Below are 21,435 nucleotides of genomic sequence, written 5' to 3' on the forward strand. Positions count from 1 at the left end.
CAATAGGTGCTTTAACTAACTTTACTCTATATGAGAAACATGCTTTTTCATCAAAATCATAACCAACTTACCTGAATTTTACCAATTCTCTACTAATTTATGAAAAGGAACTAAATGTCATAAATATATTTTAACATTGAACAATTTTAGCATATATACAAGATTAAGCTTGAAAGAACTATGAACCTAGAAAAACATGAATTTGAAAAAAATTAAGTGTAAAAAGCCCCTTAAGAAGTACTGTATGTTAAAAATTTGTGTTCACAACAGCCATGACAAACAATTAAACAAATAAAGAGTATGGTACGCTCAAAAAATGTACTTTTCATTTGAGTTAGTTTTTCATCCCACAGTTCCTTCATGTTTGAAAAATAATACTTAGTCTTTTAATATTTGATTCCACACTCTTACAAATAGTTCTGAAACATAATGATGTGAATTCCTCCCTTATTTTTGACTATGGTTATAACCTAACAGTTCTCATAGGATGCTTTATTTCTCCAAGTGCAAAAACTATTATCAATAATTCCTTACAATTCCTGCAGATGAAGCAGGATTGTAAGCAACTGCAAAAGGACCTCAGCAATGTTGTGAGATGGCAGACAATGGTATGATGGTAAACAGGGTGAAAAGTTAGGCTGTAAGTTTCACCAAGAAGAAAAGCTCTCAGATTTAATTACTGTGTTTAGGGGGTCACGGTATCTCATGAGGATCGCTATAAGAACCTAAATGTTAGTGTAAGGAAAGATCTTCATTGAGGTATTCACATTAACTAGGATGTAAATAAAGGTTACAGATCTCTTCATAAGGTTATGGGGGTATTTAGGGGTTGTAGTAATGATGTAAAGTAGAGGACATGTAAGTCACTGGAAAGACCCTAATTGGAATATGGTTCCAGTGTATGGACCCTTGTGAGGATTACTTGATCCAAGAACTGAAAAAGATCCAATGGAAAACAGGAGAGTTTATTCTGGGGAATTTCTGACAAAAGAGTAGTGCTATGAAAAAGTCACAAACTTTGGGCTGTGAAGATTCTGGAGTACGGAGACAAACAGTTCCACTAAGCAGTATGTTTCGAGCTGTCAGTGGTGAGATAGTGTGGAATGACATTAGTACCATAAACGATTAATCTTGAATAGAGTCTTTAAAAGTTCCACTAACCGGTATGTTCCGAGTTATCAGTGGTGAGATGGTGAAGAATGACATTAGTACTGTAAATGAATAATTTTGGAGTTTTTAAAAGTAGGAAAAATCACAATCTATATATATATATAAAATAAGAGTTTTGTCTGTACATTGCTCAGAATTTGAAAATAATGGTGTTTCTGTATCAGTCATGTCCACAGTAACATGGAAATGCACTTTTTACTTTTCTGTAATGTCTGTCTGTCTGTCTGTCTGTCTGTCTGTCTGTCTGTCTGTCTGTCTGTCTGTCTGTCTGTCTGTCTGTCTGTCTGTCTGTCTGTCTGTCTGTCTGTACACGTATCACGAGAAAACGGCTGAAGAGAATTTAATGAAAATTGGTATGTAAAGTCGGAGGATAATCCACTACAATCTAGGCTATAAATAATTTTATTCATGCTGAGTGAAATAGTAGTTTAGGGGAAGGCCTAAAATTTAATTCTCAAATATTTATATTATTAGTGGTCCTTTTGATAAATACTACATAAATAAAGTTATATAGAATTCAATTTCCAATCATTTATGTCTTATACATGTTTACCGTAGCAGCTATGATAACACAGGTATTCATAAATTTGTGTTTTTGTTGCCAAGTCCATATCAACGTCGAGCCATGAGAAAAAGGGTTGACAGAATTTAATGAAAATTGGTATATAGAGTCAGGGAATAAGAAACTACAGTCTAAGCTATAAACAATTTTATTCACTCTGAATGAAATTGTAGTTTAGGGGAAGGCACATAAAATTTAATTCTTAAATACGTATGTTATTGGTCCTATTGAAAAGTACTACATAATTGAAGTTATAGGGAATACAATTTCTGATCATGGTATTCAGTTTTACCATACCGACTATGATAAGAGTGGTATTTCAGAGTCAGAAGAAAACTAAATGTGAAGGCCTACAATAACATTACAGTGGCCATTGTTCATTGTGATGTTCTTTGTCTCTTATTCTGCCACTCAACTCCAAATAGATGGGATTACTCCTGCGTACCAAGTAAAACAGCCTAACTGAATATTGACGGGAAATAGATGGGGAGTTAGAACACTTTATTCTTAGCATGTCATTCCTCTGCTTCATACATTTTCTGATACTGCTGGTACGTAACACACTGGTTCATCATAGTATTCCAGCTATTCGTTCCCTACTCTGACACACTGTTTTGAATGAGCAGTGTGCAATCTTAAGGCAGAGGCTAGTAGTAGTTGTAGTAGTAGTAGTAGTAGTAGTAGTAGTAGTAGTAGTAGTAGTAGTAGTAGTAGAAGTAGTAGTACGACCTGGTCTAGAATTACAATTTAGGTCTATTCCAAATTATAGCACTTCAATTCACTAAATAATTCAAAATTCAACGCTGAAAAGAGCCGTTTCTTAAGAAAAGCTTCTTCCTCTTCACTTTTATTAAATTCTACATTTATTTTATTCCACATTATCAGTGGCTAATGGCTCCTCTGGCTTGGAGGAAAAGTTTGCCTCCAAGTCATATAGATTTTTCTGCCGCCAGTGTAGTGAATTGTGATTTCCGACTTATCGGGTACTCCTAGGGAAACAGATTAGTAAAAGGGCATAGATTTTGCCCTGGGACTCTCCACTGTTCAACACCCCTTCCCGCCGCTGGAAAAGGACGAAGAGTGTTCACAGATTACGACTGTCTGCGTCTTGGTCATTCCAGCTCTGGAACTTTGGACTGTTAGATCAGCAGCATAGTACTGTTTGTTAAAAGTGAGAAAATGTGTGGTTTTTTATTTGATTGAGTATTTCGTATGAAGGCATTGCTTTTAATCGCACCATTCCTACTGACGTCATTGTAATGACCTATGTTCCTTTCAGTTGGGAAAACCACTAAGACAGTCTTTCTAAGGATCTAAAAAGGCAGGTGGAGAGTGAGTGTCTGCCATTATAATGAAAACTCCCCAACCTGACTGTGACTGATGGTAGGCAAGCGGGCCTACCATTACAATGAAAATTCCCTAACACAGTCTTCATATGAGAAAAGACGGTTGGTGACTTCCCCGTCGCGTTTCTAGGGTAACGTTAAGAATTATGCAATTTAATACAGGCTTGCTCACAACGTGTACACTAGCTAACCTAAAATTCTGTATACAATGTAGAATTCCGTAGCGAAGCATGGGTACATCAGCTAGTATGAAGATAAAGTTGGAAGTCAAGAGGACAAATTGGGGCAAATACTAGTTTACAGGAAGAGGAATAAGAGAATGGAATAATTTATCAAGAGAAATATTCAATAAATTTCCAAATTCTTTGGAACTGTTTAAGAAATGACAAGGTAAACAACTGATAGGGAACCTGTCACCTGGGTGACAGCCCTAAATTCAGATCAATGGTGATTGATTGATTAGATTGGACTGAAACAACTCCTTTCCCAATTTGGTTTCAGTCTTGCAGCAAATAACAGCGAATACTATTGTGCTAGCTGTGTACCCATGATTAGCATCAAGTTTGTATAAAAGTGCTGCAGAATGCAATGCAAATGTAGAAGACTGTATAGTGTAATTTGAGGGTAATTTTTGAAATACTACTGTAGTCTAGATAGTGCTGAAGTGAAAACTTTAAATAACAAATAAAATTTTCTGAAATATACTGTTGCGTATCTAAGGTGAAAGTGTTGAATATATCATGAAATTAAACCCGCCACTCTCCTAAAGGCTATATTGCATGTTACAGGGAATGCATTTTCTTTTCATCAGAGTATTCTTCAATGATGAATTCTGTTCAGCGGAAAATGTGGCTGGATTTTTTAAGCTTTGTTCTGGTAAAAATGTGTTTTAATAATATCTCCTATGACTGTCAATTGCAGGCTTATTTTTGTTTTCTTTGTTGTTTTGTTTAGTTGTCTGTCATAACTGTTGTGTACATACATTTTGAACATACTTTTTAAAGAGCTTCATACACTAACAAATCTTCAATTTATGCTTTTCTAGGTTCATCTGATAGAACATATCGGTCTTCATCTCTGTACTAATTTTCATGAAGAAATTTCCAGTAGTCCCTGCCCATACAGTCTATTCTATTCCATAGCAGGTAACCCTGGCCGAAAACTCTATTTATATTCTCTAATACTGTTCAATAATACATGTTGTTAAATAACACATGTTAATTTGTTTAATACAATGAATAATTATAATTTGTTTTTGTAATAAAATCAGTTTATTAAAATAGTTGGTTGGTAAAATTAAAAACATACTAAAAGATAATTGTGAGATGGGGCCTGAAACTTATATTGCCTTAGGGCTTCTGCAGGGTTTAATCCAGAAATGAGGAAACATGAGCTCTTTGATATTGAATTGGCTGTCTATATGCAAGGAATGTACTGAATTCAATAATATTCAACATTCTATGGCAGAAAGCTGAATATAATACTTGTGTATGTTGACAGCCTAGGAAAAACAGTCCAGAGAGCAGAAGTTCGTATTTCAGTCTCAGGGGACAGTCACATTTTCAATTTGTTTCTTCTAGGAAATAAGAGAAGCTGACCTCAAAATGAATTTTTAAATACTCTTGTTTAGTCTACCTATAAAATTTCTTCTTTGTCCATTCAAATTACTTCTATTATTTCAGAAGCTGAATACAATTACAATGGATGCTCTCTTAACCAGCCTGCTCGGAACCGGATCCTTGGTTGGGTAAGGAAATGGTTGGTTAAACTGACAATACCTATTCAAATAAAGAACTTATTCAGTATTTTATAGTACTTTTTGATATTTCATCATGTTTTAAACAATAATTCAAAACATATTACGCTTAAAAAGTTTGTTTAGTTACAGTAATCGGTGGTATTACCAATTATTTAAGCATGGTAAAATAATATAGGAATACAAGTATGTACTTAGTGCGACAGGCTTCAGCAGCTGGCACAATTCCTATCCTTGCCGCTAGACGGGGGCTTCATTCATTCCATTCCCAACCAGGTCAAATGACTGGAAACAGGCTGTGGATTTTCATTTTCAAGTATGTAGGTACGTACCAACAGGATTAGTGCCTTTATACAAAATATTAGATCCAGTTTTCCACAGCACAATCATTTATTCAATAATGTAAACTTTTGAAAATAATTGCAGATGCTCTCCTTTTATTATTAAAAACTATAATACCAATAAAACAAACTTAACACATGAAACCGAGTTTACTACTCTGTAATGATCCTTTGAAAGCAAAGTCACATCATTTCTTCATAAACATAACGTCTTTAACACACAGTTCTCTTATCTGTTCAACACATTCAACACTCACGACCATGGGAAACCAGAAGTGACAGTATTCACCAGGTCAGCCGGTTAAAAGGTCATCCACTGTAATTAAATTTGATTCTTCCTCATCCTAAATTTATCTTTCTTCAAAAAAGGAAGCTTCTTAATGAGTATTTCTTTATTTAATATACTTAGCAATGATACAAACAAGGATTAAAACCTTATATTATGAAATAAATTGAAAATAGAGAGACTTACTGAGTAAAAGAATGAGACAAATAATGATGGCTATGATGAAATCTCTTGAGGGTTGAATGACTCCTGATTCAAGCAGTTCCAGTTCACAATGAAGGCCAGTATAGCGAGGTAAGCAATGACAAGCATAGCGCCTCGTGTCGGCATAATCTTGACATCGGCCTCCATTGAGGCAAGGATTCCACTTGCATTCATCTTCGTTCACACATTCAATCCCCTGTACACGAGTTCCTTCAGGACAGCTAATGGCCACATACAACATTAGCAGCATGCAAGCAGGCAAAAAGAGAACAAAAGGGGCTCATTCTTTCAAGAAGTATGTTCAGGTTACTCAAACTCTCTTAAATAACAATCAAGCAGTCTGTAGAGCATGAGTCATCTCCTACATTACTTCCTTACAGAAATGAGCAATAACCAAAACAATAACAAATAATTGGTGCTAGAAGTAGAGGTACTACCATGTTCAATATCTATAATCAAAGAACATTTAATGTAACATGTACAACTTTAGTACAGTGTATGAGAAGATTTCATTTATAAGAATAGTATTCAGGTTCTGTTCTTATTTACTTCTCCGTTTAATAGTACTTCCACAGTACCCTCTGCCTGTTGTAAAACGTGGTTTAATGTGGGGACTCCAGAGGGGCTCTCGATTTGGAAGTGTGGGTTGCAATATTGCCAACTATACGGATATTAGACTATTTTTCTCATAATGTAGGAACGTTCTCCTCTCACCAACTTAATTCAATATTTCCTCATTTGTGATCCAATCCACTCACCTGATTCTAGTAAAACACCACATTTCAAAAGCTTTTACTCTCTTTATTTCTGTACTAGTTATTGCCCACATTTCCATACAATGTCATGCTCCACCCAAAAGTCTTCTAAAACATCATTTTAATATGCATATCTGTGTTTGATGTGAGCATATTTCTTTTAAGAAAGCTCTTCCTTGTGTTAGTCTGCATTTTATGTCCTCCTTACTTCTCATTTCCTAATAATCACCTGCATCACCTGAGTTTATTCAGCTGCATTCCATTATCTTTGTTTTGGATTTATTTTCATCTTGATTAAGTATAGAGTTTTATGAACTTCAGAAAGAAATGCTCTTTGTATGAGTAATCTAGCTAAAAATACTAAAGAGAAAAGTAAGACATCCTGTTCTTAATAGTTGAAATTATAATACCTCTAATTCTTAGACACAAGGCATAAAACAAGAAAGTGCACATGCAAGCCATGCTGATGGACAAACACAACACAACACAACACAACACAACACAAAGACAGACACTGGTTGAGGAGTCTTACTGAGGATGATGAGGAGGCACACTAAAATGGCAGCTAATGCTCCCATGCTTAGTTTGAGCGTTTGTCCCTCCTGCACCAGTTCACAATTTTCCCCCCAGTAGCCCTCAGGGCATATACACCGGTACCGGAGTCTGGGGTCCTGATTTATACATGTGCCTCCATTGAGACACGGTCTGTCGAGACACTCGTTCTTATCTGTGCAACCCTTCTGATCAGGTGACAGAATACGTCCTTCTCCACAGCTGCATGGGAAAGTTAGTCACACACAACAATGAAAACTCATGACACACATTGGTTAAAACATATATATCTGGGAAAAGAAAATATCTGCAACAGCTCACAGTTCTGACAACCTATGAGTGGAATTTCAACAAAAATACAGTGAAAGCATTATTGAACTAAGAACCATCTGTGTGGTGGTCTTTCTATCAGCATCCAAGGCCAGGACAGATATTGCAAAGGAACTTTCAATATTTATTAAAACGAGATAGTTTTACTTACATACAATGAAAGGTATAAAAAGGTAAATCCATTGGATTAAAAAAAAATCAATCAAATGATGAGGCTGGTTTTAGTTCAAATGCTTTCCTTGTGTCACTGAATCAAATAAGTAACATAAATATTACACTGAAACAAAATAATTATCAAAAAGTAATTACTATCTTTCTACAACTTCAATATATTAATCTGAAAATATTTTCCAACTAGGAGAGGAAAACCCACAAAAGTTGTCTTGTAACAATTTTTAAAAAAGTAGAGAGACAAAATCTAAACTCATGCCTAGGTATTTTGGCCAATTAACTATCAGTTGCCCTATTTCAGACGGGACTCAATGTCTTACAGACCCTACTGACTGTCATAAAAATTTATTACACTGGGTTGCCATAGTGACACTAACACACAAGACTTGGAATACTTACAGAAGACACTTCAAAGGCCTGGAAAATTTGTAGAAGCATACTAAGAATAAAATGACAGGAATGTCAATCATGTCATGAGTACCGAGGCTGCAATTAACTAACATCAATTTCAATGAGCCGGCCATTATCATCCATGTGCCAAACGCACATCTTCTGAAGAAAGTGATTATTCTGAATTAAAGAATGTACAACACAGTCAGAGAGGACAGCAAAAATTATAAAGGGATAGTCTAAAGTCTAACATGAAGAAGTGCTAAACTGACATTGGCTAATGGTAAGATGCTGCATCTGATCAGTCAACATGGTCCACAAGAGCCTATGACGAAGGCAAGAGTATGATAGATGAGGTCATAGAAAATCACAAGAAAGTCAGAGTAGAAATGACTACCATGTTTTACAACAATAGGAATCTTTGGCAGATTTGATGTGCCAGCACTGCATCAGAACTTGTGATTCTAGAATTGATCTCTTCAGTCATTTAAGAACCCTATCATCAGAAACCATGAAAATGGGCTTACCACCATTTCCCAATCTCACACTAGGCAACCAACTAACTTTTGATTTCTACCTGTAATTCTGGTCATTACTCAATCATGTAAGAATTCAACATAGTAGATGACAATTCTAGAAACATGAGTAGATGATAACTAAGAAACCTTACTGTAACCTTGTAAATGTGCTTCAAACAATTCATCACGTTGCTGAGCATGGCTGATTTTGGAGGTTCAGTGGAACAATGCAGGACGTAAACAATGCTAGTGATGAAGGCATGAACTAGTTGAGCAATTTGAGCATCTGCATCTGACTCGACTACAAATGCTAAGTTACCATGGTTTCATTCTACCTAAATTTAAATCTGGATATATTTGTCAATAAGTCTTGATTACAGAATGTAAACTAGGATCCTTATGCCATATGAAATATATAATGGTACATGCCAAGGCTGTACCTTAGGTAAGGCCATGGTCATTGCCTTCCCAGTCCAAGGCCTTGTCCATCCCAGTGTTACTCAAGACCAACCTGTGTTAGTGCAACGTTGAACAGCTAACAAAACAAATACAGTTGTTGGCATTTAATATCAAACATTATTAATACTTTGAACCTCTGTGGATTTTACTGAACTGAGCAGATTGAACAATCTATGGTAATTACAATGCAAGAGAAGAGATTAATACTCTATACCTACATCAAAACATACAGCACAGATCTCCACACCAGTTATAAAACAGACTTACACTAACAAATCCTCCAGAATAGGATGAGTAGATGTCCTAGCATCTTTCTATTACAGATTGCTTTTGCTGTTACTTCCCACTCCTTTGGTGGAAGTACAGGTAATGTAATAGAACTTGTCAGTTTGAAAACGACTGTAATCTACTTCTTCAGTATAATTTCCGTAACATAAGTATTTTCAGGAAGCTATAGATAATGCTGATGTCCTGCATATTAAGAAAATATATCATGCTCTTGGTTTGAACATTAATTAGTATGTATGAAATGTGTTCAAGAGGAAGTGAGAATAATTTTCTCAGGGATCTGGTTTCTTCTATCCTTTTCATTCCAGTCTTTCTCTACAATAATCTACTGTTCATTCCTCCAAGGATGTGTGACTAGCCGGACCAGATCTATCACCATCTTTATACTTAACATGGAATCAGTTTCATTATATTACAGTATTATTATAAGTGTCATAAACAAGGTTGTCTCAAGAAAATCTGTCTTCAGTTTCCTTTCACTTTTTTTATTCAACATAAGGACATTTTTTTATAATCCATCCTTATTCTTAGGTAATATTCCTCAAGTCTTCAAGTTCTATCAAACATTTCCATCTGTGTGTTATTGTGTTACACTATTAATTTCAGACTCCTACGCTCATTTAATTCTTCCATTTCAATGAACTCCATCCATGTGTTCCTTGTAACATTTTCTTTAATTGCAAAACAAACAAAAAAACAATGCTATTTGCAATTGCCCATAGATGCTGCTGAACTATTGTACTGTAAGTTGTCTGGCATATTCATGTAAGAGTAGGAAGAATCTACCAAAATATGATGCCATTAAAATCCGTGACATCATAAATATACTCTTTCTTCCATAAATACATTGCACCACTATGTCCGACAATAAGCACAAAGCTGATCTTGATGAAGTTCCAGGTGTCAGGACATCTATGATTCCTTGATGGTGAAGGTATGGTTTAGCACAGGCCTTGCCAAACAGTGCTCTGGTCATGCTTCTATCTCATGTGATGTGCGCAGAGGTAGCGCAGTGTGAAGATGGAGAGAAGAAGGGAAAGTTTAACTGCCTGACTGCACAGCAGCAGCATAGTTGCCTTGTCAGCCTGTACTTCAAGCATCACAGGAAGAGTTTTTCAAGGGGTTTCAGACTGACTTTGATTTATTAATCACACTATCAACTTACTTAATGACTTAATTTCTTAAACTCATGTTGAGGAGCATAGGGTCAAGACAAGGTTTCGCCATCTGGTTCTGTGATGTGCCATGAGTTTCAGCTTTCCCCATGTATACCCAAGCTGCTCTCTACTGATCTCCTCCATGTCATCTTAGGTCTTCCTCTCCTCCTCTTCACTGGAGATTCCACTCGAGAGCTTGTTTTGTTATGCTGTCAATCACACTATCAAACTATCTATCAAACATTTTCATCAGTCTGATTTCACCACAAATCCACCTTCCACTTACCCCTCCTCCCACAACTGTTAGCGTACATCCACCTCTCTTGCATACTTTCATCAAATATCGCAGTGGTTGGGGATGGCCAGACAGCTGACCAGACATGATCACACTCCTGGAGCATGCTAGTGTGTAAAGGGCATAATTCTTGGCCACCTCTGTATTTATATGCATTAACATGCATCTCCTGTTGATCTAAGTACAAAGACTTTCCAAATTTCTTAACCATCCTCAAACAGTGTGTCAAGGTCCCCTATACCTATGGTATAATGGTCACATGTTAGGAGAGAACGTGCACAATCCAATGTCTAAAATTACACAGTGCTTCACTCGTATTTCTGTTCTCTCCATCTCTTTTCCACAGTCAGTTCTATTCTTCCACAAACCATATTTTACTAAGTTGCAGTGATCTCTATAGACATCACACTTTTAATGCTTTCTTTTAATAATAATAATAATAATAATAATAATAATAATAATAATAATAATAATAATAATAATAATAATAACAATAATGCAAGAAACACACAGTTATAACATTATATCATTTTGGACAAAAACATGGCCACTTCCAGTGCATCTTGGCTGGCTTCAAATAACTCATCTTCTATGCAAGAAGATTGACACAGTGAACACTGAAGCATAAGCTTGGTGATTTGATCTCCCATGGATTCATTCTTGATCATGTTTGCACTGATGTAGCCCCACCTTGCCAAACTGACCTTGTACCTAGTCATCCTGACCTCAGCTGTCCAGAGATTTCCAAACCATCCATTTCTCTTTTATGACCAAGGGGTAAGCTTTTGACTTCTGTCTTCCATCCCAAGAATTAGGATAACTTCCACATTTTCACCTGGGACTAGGTCCGTAGATAATAGGAGGAAATTCTTCCTAGACTGATGTCTCTGCAGAGGTTCAGATCCATTTAACAGATAAGTATTTTACAATACACAGCATGTAGCTATGCAAGTTGAACCAGGTCCCTTATGCATTAATTCTGACAAATACAAGAGGTCAGGTCAGGTATAGTCCCTACATAAGACAACTTGATATAATATTGCCTTTCAATTTATAAATCCTGGTCACCTTATTCTAAGAGGTTCAATATATACCGAAAATATACAGTATTAGCTTAATAGAAATTTGGTGCTGAAAGATTTATCCACAAAACTGTAAGTGACACAATTATATATTCAGTTCCATGAGAAATTCAGAATTGCTTTACTTACGTGCATTCATATTCATTCCAAAGATCAACACACTCAAATGGATCAGGGCAAATGACATTGGCGCATGGCTTGTTGGAAGGACAGTTGCGTTCTAGGTTCCGTGCCATTGTAGCCTGTCCCCACTGAGTTCCGTTCATGGCAGGAGGAAGAGGAAGATGTTTGCCTTCTAACCGAATGTCATCAAGGCACCCTGTTAAGAAAAGATATATAACATGAGAAACAGTCTTTGAATAGAGGGAGACTGAAAGATTTCTGAACATGTTGAACAATCTAAGATATATTTGAGTGGCCACAGTGGTGCTCTTCAGTTTGTTAATGCTCCTGTAATTGGGAAGAGAATGCAATAAATTTAAATTAAATATTGGCTTGACTGCAATGTAAATTTTGTGTATAAAATCACTTCTTTGTTTTATATAAAACTGTTGTGACAGTCACATGGGAATAATATCTTAAGTCAGACAATATCATTTCTCTTATTTTATTTTATTGTTTGATAGTACATTTTTAAAAATTTATAATTTTTACTGAAAACCAGAAAACTCCAGCTTGAAAACTGAGCATTTAAGTTTAACATTTAGACTGAATTTTCAGAATTACTTATCAAGGGTTTGAGGCAATACTGACAGCCTTAAGTCTCCATGGTGATTTCTGGCATACATAATCTATATATATATAAAATAGCTTGTCCTGACTGACTGACTGATTCATCATCGCCGAGCCAAAACTACTGGACATAATGAAATGAAACTTTGGGGATACATTCATATTAAGATGTAGGTGCTCGCTAAGAGAGGATTTTTGGATATTCCGTTGCTAAGGGGGTGAAAAGGGGGGGTGAAGTTTTAAAATGAGTGCACCTATATCTCAAAACTTTAAAAGTTTACAAATGTAAAAATTGGTATTTAGAATCTTCTTTGAAAATAAGGAAACACGTATTTTTTTGTTTTCAGAAAATCCCAATAGGAGGGGTGAAAAAGGGTGAAAATTGGGGAAAATGTGTTGAATGCCTTTAATCAGGATACCGGTACTTATATCTCAGAAACTGAAGATATTACAGACCTGAAAATTGGTACTTTTGATCTCTTTTAAAAATAAAGAAACACGTATTTTTTTGTTTTTGGAAAATCTAATTAATGGGAGGGTGAAAAGGGGGTGAATTTTTAAAATTAGTGAATCTATATCTCCAAACTTTTAAAGTTTGCAGATGTAAAAATTGGTATTTAGAATCTTCATTAAAAATAAAGAAACACGTATTTTTTTGTTTTCGGAAAATCGCAATAGGAGGTGTGAAAAGGGGTGAAAAAGGGGTTGAATGCCTTTAATGAGGCTACTTATATCTCAGAAACTGAAGATATTATAGACCTGAAAATTGGTGTTCGGGATCTCCTTTAAAAATAAAGAAACACGTATTTTTTGTTTCTGGAAAACCCAATTAAGGGGGGTAAAAAGGGGTAATATTTTAAAATTAGTGTATCTATATCTCAAAACTTTTAAAGGTTATAGGTGTAAAAATAGGTATTTAGAATCTCCATTAAAGATAAAGAAACACGTATATTTTCTTTTCGGAAAATCCTAATAGGAAGGGTGGAAAAGGTTGAAAAAGGGGTCGAATGCATTTCATGAGTCTACTTATATTTCAGAACCTGAAGATATTGCAGACCTGAAAATTGGTGTTTGGGATCTCCTTTAAAAATAAATAATTTTTTGTTTGTGGGAAATACAATTAATGGGGGGGTGAAAAGGGGGTGATTTTTTAAAATGAGTGTATCTATATCTCAAAACTTTTTAAGTTTATAGATGTAAAAATTGGTATTTAGAATCTCCTTTAAAAATAAAGAAACACGTATTCTTTTGTTTTCGGAAAATCCCAATAGGAAGGGTGTAAAAGGGTGAATAATGGGTTGAATGCCTTTCATGAGGATACTTATATTTCAGAACCTGAAGATATTACAGACCTGAAAATTGGTATTTTGGATCTACTTTAAAAGTAAAGAAACAGGTATTTTTTCGTTTTTGGAAAATCCAAATATTGGGGGGTGAAAACGGGGGTGAATTTTTTAAAATGAGTGTGTCTACATCTTAAAACTTTAAAATTTAAGATGTAAAAATTGGTGGTTAGAATCTCCTCTAAAAATAAAGGAACACGTATTTTTTTTTGTTTCCAGTAAGTCCTAATAGGAGGGGTGTAAAAGGGTGAAAAATGGGTTGAATGCCTTTAATGAGGATACACATATCTCAGAAACGAAAGATATTACGGAACTGATAATTCGCATATGGGATCTCCTTTAAAAATAAAGAAACACGTATTTTTTAGTTTTTGGAAAAGCCAATTAATGGCGATTAAACAGGAGTGACAAATTGGGGTGAATTTTTTGAAGGACTATATCTACAGAATATCTTGGAATCGTAAAATATTACAGACGTAAACAGTGGGTGTAAATCTCCTGTAAATGTAAAGAAATATAGGTTATTTGTTTTTGGAAACTCTACTTAAGGGGAACCCAAAAGGGGTGAAATTTTAAAATGAGAATTTTTACGGATATCTAAAAAACTTAACATGTTACAGAAGTGAAAAATGGTATTTTTTATCTCTATTAAACATAAAGAAAAGTTTTTTTTAGTTTTCGGAAATACCACTTGGGTGGAGGGCGGGGGGGGGGGGGGGTAAAAGTGACTGAAAATGGTGATGAATTCTTTTAATTAGGCTACTGATATCTCAAAAATGAAGATGTTACAGACGTGAAATTTGATATTTGCAATCTGCTTTAAAAGTAAAGAAACATGTATTCTCGGAAAATCCAATGAAGGGAGGGGGGGGGGGTGAAAGAATTGAAACATTAGTTGACTTAATTGTATGAGAATACATACATCTAATACTAAAGTTGTTACAGACGTGAAAATTCGTATTTGGATCTCCTTTAAAAACAAAGAAAAAGGCGTTTTGGTGGGGAAACCATCTTGGAGGGCGGGAGTGTAAAGGAGTTGAATTCCTTTCATGAGGACACATAAATCAAAAACTGAAGAAGTTAGAGTCGTGATAATTGGTATTTAGAAGATCCTTTACTATTAAAGAAACAAGTATTTTTTTGCTGGAAAATTCATTTAGGGGGAGGAGAGATTATTGTGAAATGAAGTGAAAAAAAGTAAATTATTTTTATGTGGATACTTATATCTCAAAACTGAAGGTAATAGACGTGAACATTGGTGTTTAGAATCTCCCTTAAACATAAAGAAACAAGCATCCTTTTAATTCTTCTTCGGGGAGGGGGGGGTGGGGTGGCTGTAAATAAACTTAACGGCGGTGGGGTGTAGAAGGAGGTGAGACCAATTGATTTTACTGTTATTAATATACTTATAAGGATCCTCCGTTGCTCAGGCGGCAGCGCGCCGGCCTCTCACAGCTGGGTTCCGTGGTTCAAATCCCGGTCACTCCATGTGGCATTCGTGCTGGACAAAACGGAGGCGGGACAGGTTTTTCTCCGGATACTCCAGTTTTCCCTGTCATCAGCCATTCCAGCAACACATAATAGTAATAATAATAATAATAATAATAATATTCCGGACCGTCGTCAAATTGCGGACCGCGATGGAAACGGCTCCTGGACGGGTAATGACTAAGAATGCAGTCCGGTCGCGGGTTCAGTGTCGCCAAGGCACCCAGTATGACAGCACATCGGATCTCCTGAAGGATTATATCCGTATTAAAAATATTATAGGAAAAGATGGCAAAGATTTACGGACCCAACTGACCTGGAGGAATACCTGAGCCTAACCCGGGAAGTACAAAATCGATTGCTGGAAAGGAAGATTTAAAAATGGGAGGAAACGTGCCGTAAAATAATAGATCGGGAATTTTGGTGGATTCTCGCAGAGAACGAGTCAGATTGCGAATTTCGGCGGATTATATATCTAAAACAATAAGCATTCAATTATAAATTTCAGTATAATACCGTAGCGAAGCACGGGTATCTTGCTAGTAACTTATAATTTCCTTTAATGTAAGATATGAAAAATGCTAGTTATGATAGTACTGCTCTGAACCATCGATATGAAGAAATTCTTCACTAAACATTTAACCCTTTGACTGTCATTTTTGATGGGTTACAGCTAGTTACCTTTTGAGGTGTGGTAAGGTAATGTCAGTATATTTGAGACTCTGATCAGCCTTCCTTACAAAGTTTTACAAAAATTATATTTTTACAAAAACGAATATGAAAATGGAATAAGATATTTCTATCGATACAGATAGATTAGTGTGTTAGTTCTATTAGTTTAATAGGTATACCTGGACTCAGGAAATAAGTGGATTTGAATCAGCTATCTTTGGTATGATTTTCTATCAATTTTCCTATTTGAATTTCAGAGAAAGACCATAATGATACCTTGATCATACAGGCTATGAGGGCCCCTTGAGGTGTGGACAAAACAATTTATAATTTCATACACTGTACCATAACTATATTTAAAACTGCTATTAAATCATATTAAAGCAGTAAGAGCAGTGTCTGCCTTCATAGTGTAATGATTAGCATTATTAACATCCGGCCTTGGAGACCTGATACTACCAGAGATTTAAGAATGGCAAGAGAGCTGGTACATGGTTAAAAAGGTACATACAGTTCACCTCCATTAGGGGGTGTCTGATAAGAGTTGCACCACCTTGGGATGAGGACAGCAGTTTACTTTGCTTTTGCTACAGGCAGTAAACTACCCAGCCATCTATAAATTCCAATTACGTAATTAGCTACTGAAACAAACTATAACGGCATAGGGATACAAGGACTGTTGAAAAGAAATTAACATTTTTATTTCCCCTGCAAAAAGCTATCAATTGTGTACATTTCAATACCAGAACCAAGTTTTGCTTTTCACCAGTTAACTTAGAGTCAACTTCTAAGATTTAAATGATGAAATTAAAGAAAAATACCTTTCTGATAATCAGCATAAACTTCAAAAGTACGAACTCCTGTGTATTCAGCCTTGCCTCCAGCATAAACACCCTCCTGTTTGTCGACTAACAGCCACTGGTGGCCATCGAAAGCAAAAGTCTCATTATACCTTCGCCCTTCACCACCATCGAGCTCCAGGGTAGCTGCTGAACCATATCGAGACACCTGTAAGTAACATCAGAACTTAAATGAATAAACCTTTATCTTCATAACCAAAGACTATAATGTTAATACATAACATTATAGCTTTGAAGATGCAGTAAAAAAGAGAGGGAAATTTCCAAGCAATTCCTGATATTTTTATTTTTTTCAGTTTTTCACAACCCCGATATGCTTCAGAAAAATTGTACTAGTATCTAATAGATTTTAAATACTGAGTATGCATGTTACTTAGATATTAAAAATAACACAGGATCCAATTAAATATTATGATTTTTTTTTTTTAATCTTCCTCAATCCAGAACACAGGAAGGGACAGGGAAAGTCTTTTCACATACTTTCACATATTTGTAAAGACAAGTTTCTCTTTTACCACAAGATGTTGAATGAAGATAGTTTCATAAGCAGGATATCATACTTTTCATTTATCGAGTTTCGTTAACTCAAGATGGAAACAGCACAATATTTTAATATTATTATTTATATTTATTATTTTAATTAGTGTCTTTACATGTGATTTTATGTTTTTACCAAATTTAACAAACCTCATCACTGTCATATTAATGTTAAATAAATTACATTATTATAAAAATAATAAAACTTAAATTATCATAAAGAAAAATATTGGTACTAGTGTACTGTATTAAGTGTAGTGTAGTGTATTAAGACAATTTTTAAGTGATTTCAATAAACAATAATATAAAAATGTTAAAATATATCCACATTTTTGAATGGATAAGAGATCACCGAGGCTTATCCTGTGCGGAATGGAGAGAGGCCATCAAGATGACAGCGAATGTGTGCGCCGTTCGCTCCGTGCCGGGAAGGTCCCAGGACAACACCCTCTGTCGGCGTTGCCACAGAGAGCACGAAACTCTTGCCCATGTCCTGGGAGCCTGCCCTCACGGGGAGGTATTGAGAAATTCCTGCCATCATACAATACGACACATGATTGCGACCTCGCTGAGGGATCACGGTTTCACGGTACATGAAGAGGTCTCTGGCCTAGCTTCCGACGGGAGTAACAGGCGTATTGACATGATAGCTTTTCAACCTGCTAGCAAGCAAGGACTAATCTTAGATCCCACAATACGTTTCGAGTCGCACGTTGGCCAGGCCGAAGAGGTGGACGCTGAAAAGAAGTCAGTTTATCAGTCAACTGTAAACTACTATAAAGATAAATATCACCTAGACAATATTTCCGTCCATGGACTCATGATCGGAGCTCGAGGCACAATCCCTAAATTTCTTGTACAGCTATGGGATTCTCTCGGCCTCAGCCGGACATGACTTCACGACATCACTATCGCCGCAATACGAGGTTGAGTGACCATACTCCGCAATCATCTATATAGCATTTGAACAAAAATATCGCAAATTTATTCCTGAGCCTTGTGATTTTTCTACCTGGCACAGTAGCAAAGTCAACAGTATCTTAGAAAACAAAATACCGTGCAGTCGACATACTTTGTCCTTGTGGCAGCCTCCGCATGGGGGAAGTTTGTAATAATAATTTAAAAAATTAACATAAATACGTCTTGGAGGTGTGTCTGTGTAATGAAATAGTGCCATGTAATAAAATGGGAGACAAAAATGTAACCCAGCAACCGTGCAGGCTGTGATGTAAAGTATGGATGAATGGCCAGACAATGTTACCTAACACCCGGGCAGGTTATGTCTTATGGCTGGCAGTTATCTGAGATTAGCAACCGTTGATGGATGGCCACAACTGAGAGACATATCAGATGTTTATTATCACTTTGATTTTCCCAAAGGGAAATTTGACACTATTTTTTTGAAATTATGTTATTCACGACAGCTTAGAGCTCTAAAGGAAGTTGTCCTACTGTTAGACAAAGCTTCCAAAACTTCAAGAAGTTGAAGAAGATTCCTTATGTGTGAAGAGAGACATTGCATTCAATCCTTCATTTCTATCAATGTGTAAGAAATAAAAAAAGATGAACTGCTTCTCTATCTGTATGTGCACTGAGTATACGCAACATTTCAAATATCTTCTCAATAACCAGTGCAAAGAATTAACCATACCATATGTGACCTGATGCGCAGAAAGGGATCCAAAGTCAGCAATGGAAATCTTACAGCATAGCTGAACAAAAGTGTTTGTGGTGTAGAAATTGCATTTCTATATTTTGCCTGCTTGTGCTACCTATGACTCTTCCTAACATACTAAGTTATGTGGCAGTTTGAGTGTTCGCCACTTGATGTCATGAAAACTTTGCACAACTGGTAAGAAAATCAGTCAGAGCTGAGATAGTGTTTTTCTCAAAATGCAATTTTCTTATTAGTAACAGTCAATAATTAAGATCTTCTGATGTATTACACCTGGAAACATGAACTATATTTTTAAATGCTCAGTATCTTATGCCAATTACAGAACCACAAGAATCTCAAAAATGAAAAATATGACTTCAGGTCCCTTTCTGCCCAATGGGTCACAATATTTTATACAAGGACCACTTTGTCACTTTGCTCCTTCTCATGTACATAACCAAATAAAGGACTTTTGCAGAGCTCTCATTAACTACTGCTCATACAAAGACATTAATTTTATGAATAATTTCATAGTGTCTAAGTAGGGACATAGAACATGAATGAAAAACTCATTTATAAACATAACTACCAGTACTGTACTGATACATAAAATTGTAAAGATTAACTTATGACTTAATTAAAGCAAAGCAACCAATGAAGATAAAAACTAGTGGCAAAGTGAATCTTACCTTTGCAGTATGCCACTGACCATCATCAACGGTTATTGCACTCAACCAAATATCCTTTTCTTCTGTTCTCAAACTATTGAGATTATACCTAAAGTGCAAACGGCTGTCCTTGATCTACAAAAAAAACCAACAAGTAAATTCAATTAGTTCATGGTATTTTTATTGTTCTCACCAGTACCCAGAAATTTGCATTATAGACATTTCCTACTTGTTGAAGTAACAACTATATTATTTAGTATTGATAAAATTACAACCATTATTCACTTCATAAATAACATGTTATACTTCTTTCATTGAATTTTAAGCTTAAGAACTTTAAAATCATAAAAACCAAATTATCTGTCAGGTAACACAGATGAAATAGTCACAGAAATGCTGCTATTCAAATTAATTTTTAGTGAAGAAAAATGCATATTATAAACAGATTTGAAGGGAAATAAACTCACTGGGCAGCATTTGTTTATAAGGAAACGTACTTGCTTTGATATCATAGACCTATGAATTAAGGTTCATTTTCACCATCTAATATTGAGAATGCTATCTTTTACTTCAATTTGGATGTGAAAGGAGATCATGTTATTGCTTCTTGTAGAAGCTAAGGACACTGTAGTGATCAGTCTCATATACTTGATGTGTATATGAATTCTATTTACTATCCTGCTTTATAATTTTAAAAACAAAGTTCTAAGAAAGAGTACGCTGCATGAAGATGTGGAAGAATCAAGAATTAAGAAGAATCTACATTGAAACTGACACTGTAGCAATTGTAAGAAGACAGAGGCTATGTTTGCTAGGTCTCATTCATTGCGGTGATGAAGAAACTCTCATGAGAAAAGAACTCTCAGAAACGCTGTCAGATGCAAGAGACTACCAGGACAACCATGAGTCAGAGAGATCCAGCAAGTGAATCTGATCGAGAAGCAGTTGAGGGCAGACAAGAAGAGACAAACAAACATTGGAGGCCAAGGACTGACTGCAGTTCACATGATGATGATCCTGTTGTTTATGATGTTAACTGAGGCTAAGCATTCAGAAATATGCCTCATGACTTAGTACATCAGTGTTTGTCTGGAGTGAACAAGAATAAACTTCATTCAGGAGGCCACCAAAGTTGCTAATGACTAGGATCCTACCCATTAACTTCAGCTGTGTAGTCATAATATTCTTAATTCATATGACTAAGGAAATGAGACAGCTTGAGAGGTATGTTCTGTGATGTACTAAAATGAAGTAATTATAGTAACTACAATTTCAAGACTACCAAGCAAGAGAACATGATAATAAAATTCATTATTGGTTATAAAAAGAGAAATGCATATACTAGGTCCATTACTAACCTCAAGAATACCATATTCCCTGTTGTGTTGATCACTGACACGGAAGAGTTCGCCGTGCTCTTCTCGAGTTCGGAACCTTAGTTGAACTTGCGTCGAGAAACGGTCAGGTTCAAAGGACAACGCATACTTGACGTAACTTTGAGGTTTGAAGGTAGTGGGGACGGTAGGGGTAAGGCAACTTGGACCAGTCCAACCTGGTTTGCATTGACATCGTGCCTCTGAAAAGCTACCCACGCACATGCCATGCTCCCAACAGCGGAAAGTTGCTTCTTGTGTGTTGCACACTTCCTCTGTTTGTGGACAACCTGCTACACTGTTTTTCGAGAGTCCAGGATGTGCTAGGTCATACAACTGCAATACAGAAAAGCAACTATTAAACATATTTTTACAATGAGCAAAAATACAATAAATAGAGAAAGGGCACTTCTGTGTATTGTACTTATCTTAAATAGGTACAT

General features: G+C 35.8%; 1 protein-coding gene across 1 annotated transcript in view; it reads right to left on the reverse strand.

Moving 5' to 3' along the window:
• Window positions 1-21,435, reverse strand: part of CadN2 (Cadherin-N2) — a 570,995-nt gene that overhangs the window by 32,882 nt on the left and 516,678 nt on the right. Inside the window, exons 21-25 of the mRNA XM_068228744.1 lie at window positions 20,978-21,328; window positions 19,641-19,754; window positions 16,719-16,905; window positions 11,792-11,981; window positions 6,953-7,194 (exon numbers count right to left, since the gene is read on the reverse strand). Coding sequence (XP_068084845.1) covers window positions 6,953-7,194; window positions 11,792-11,981; window positions 16,719-16,905; window positions 19,641-19,754; window positions 20,978-21,328 — 1,084 coding nt within the window. The remainder of the gene's footprint in view (window positions 1-6,952; window positions 7,195-11,791; window positions 11,982-16,718; window positions 16,906-19,640; window positions 19,755-20,977; window positions 21,329-21,435) is intronic.

Source organism: Anabrus simplex, chromosome 7 (assembly GCF_040414725.1).
Source record: "Anabrus simplex isolate iqAnaSimp1 chromosome 7, ASM4041472v1, whole genome shotgun sequence".
Lineage (NCBI taxonomy): Eukaryota > Metazoa > Arthropoda > Insecta > Orthoptera > Tettigoniidae > Anabrus > Anabrus simplex.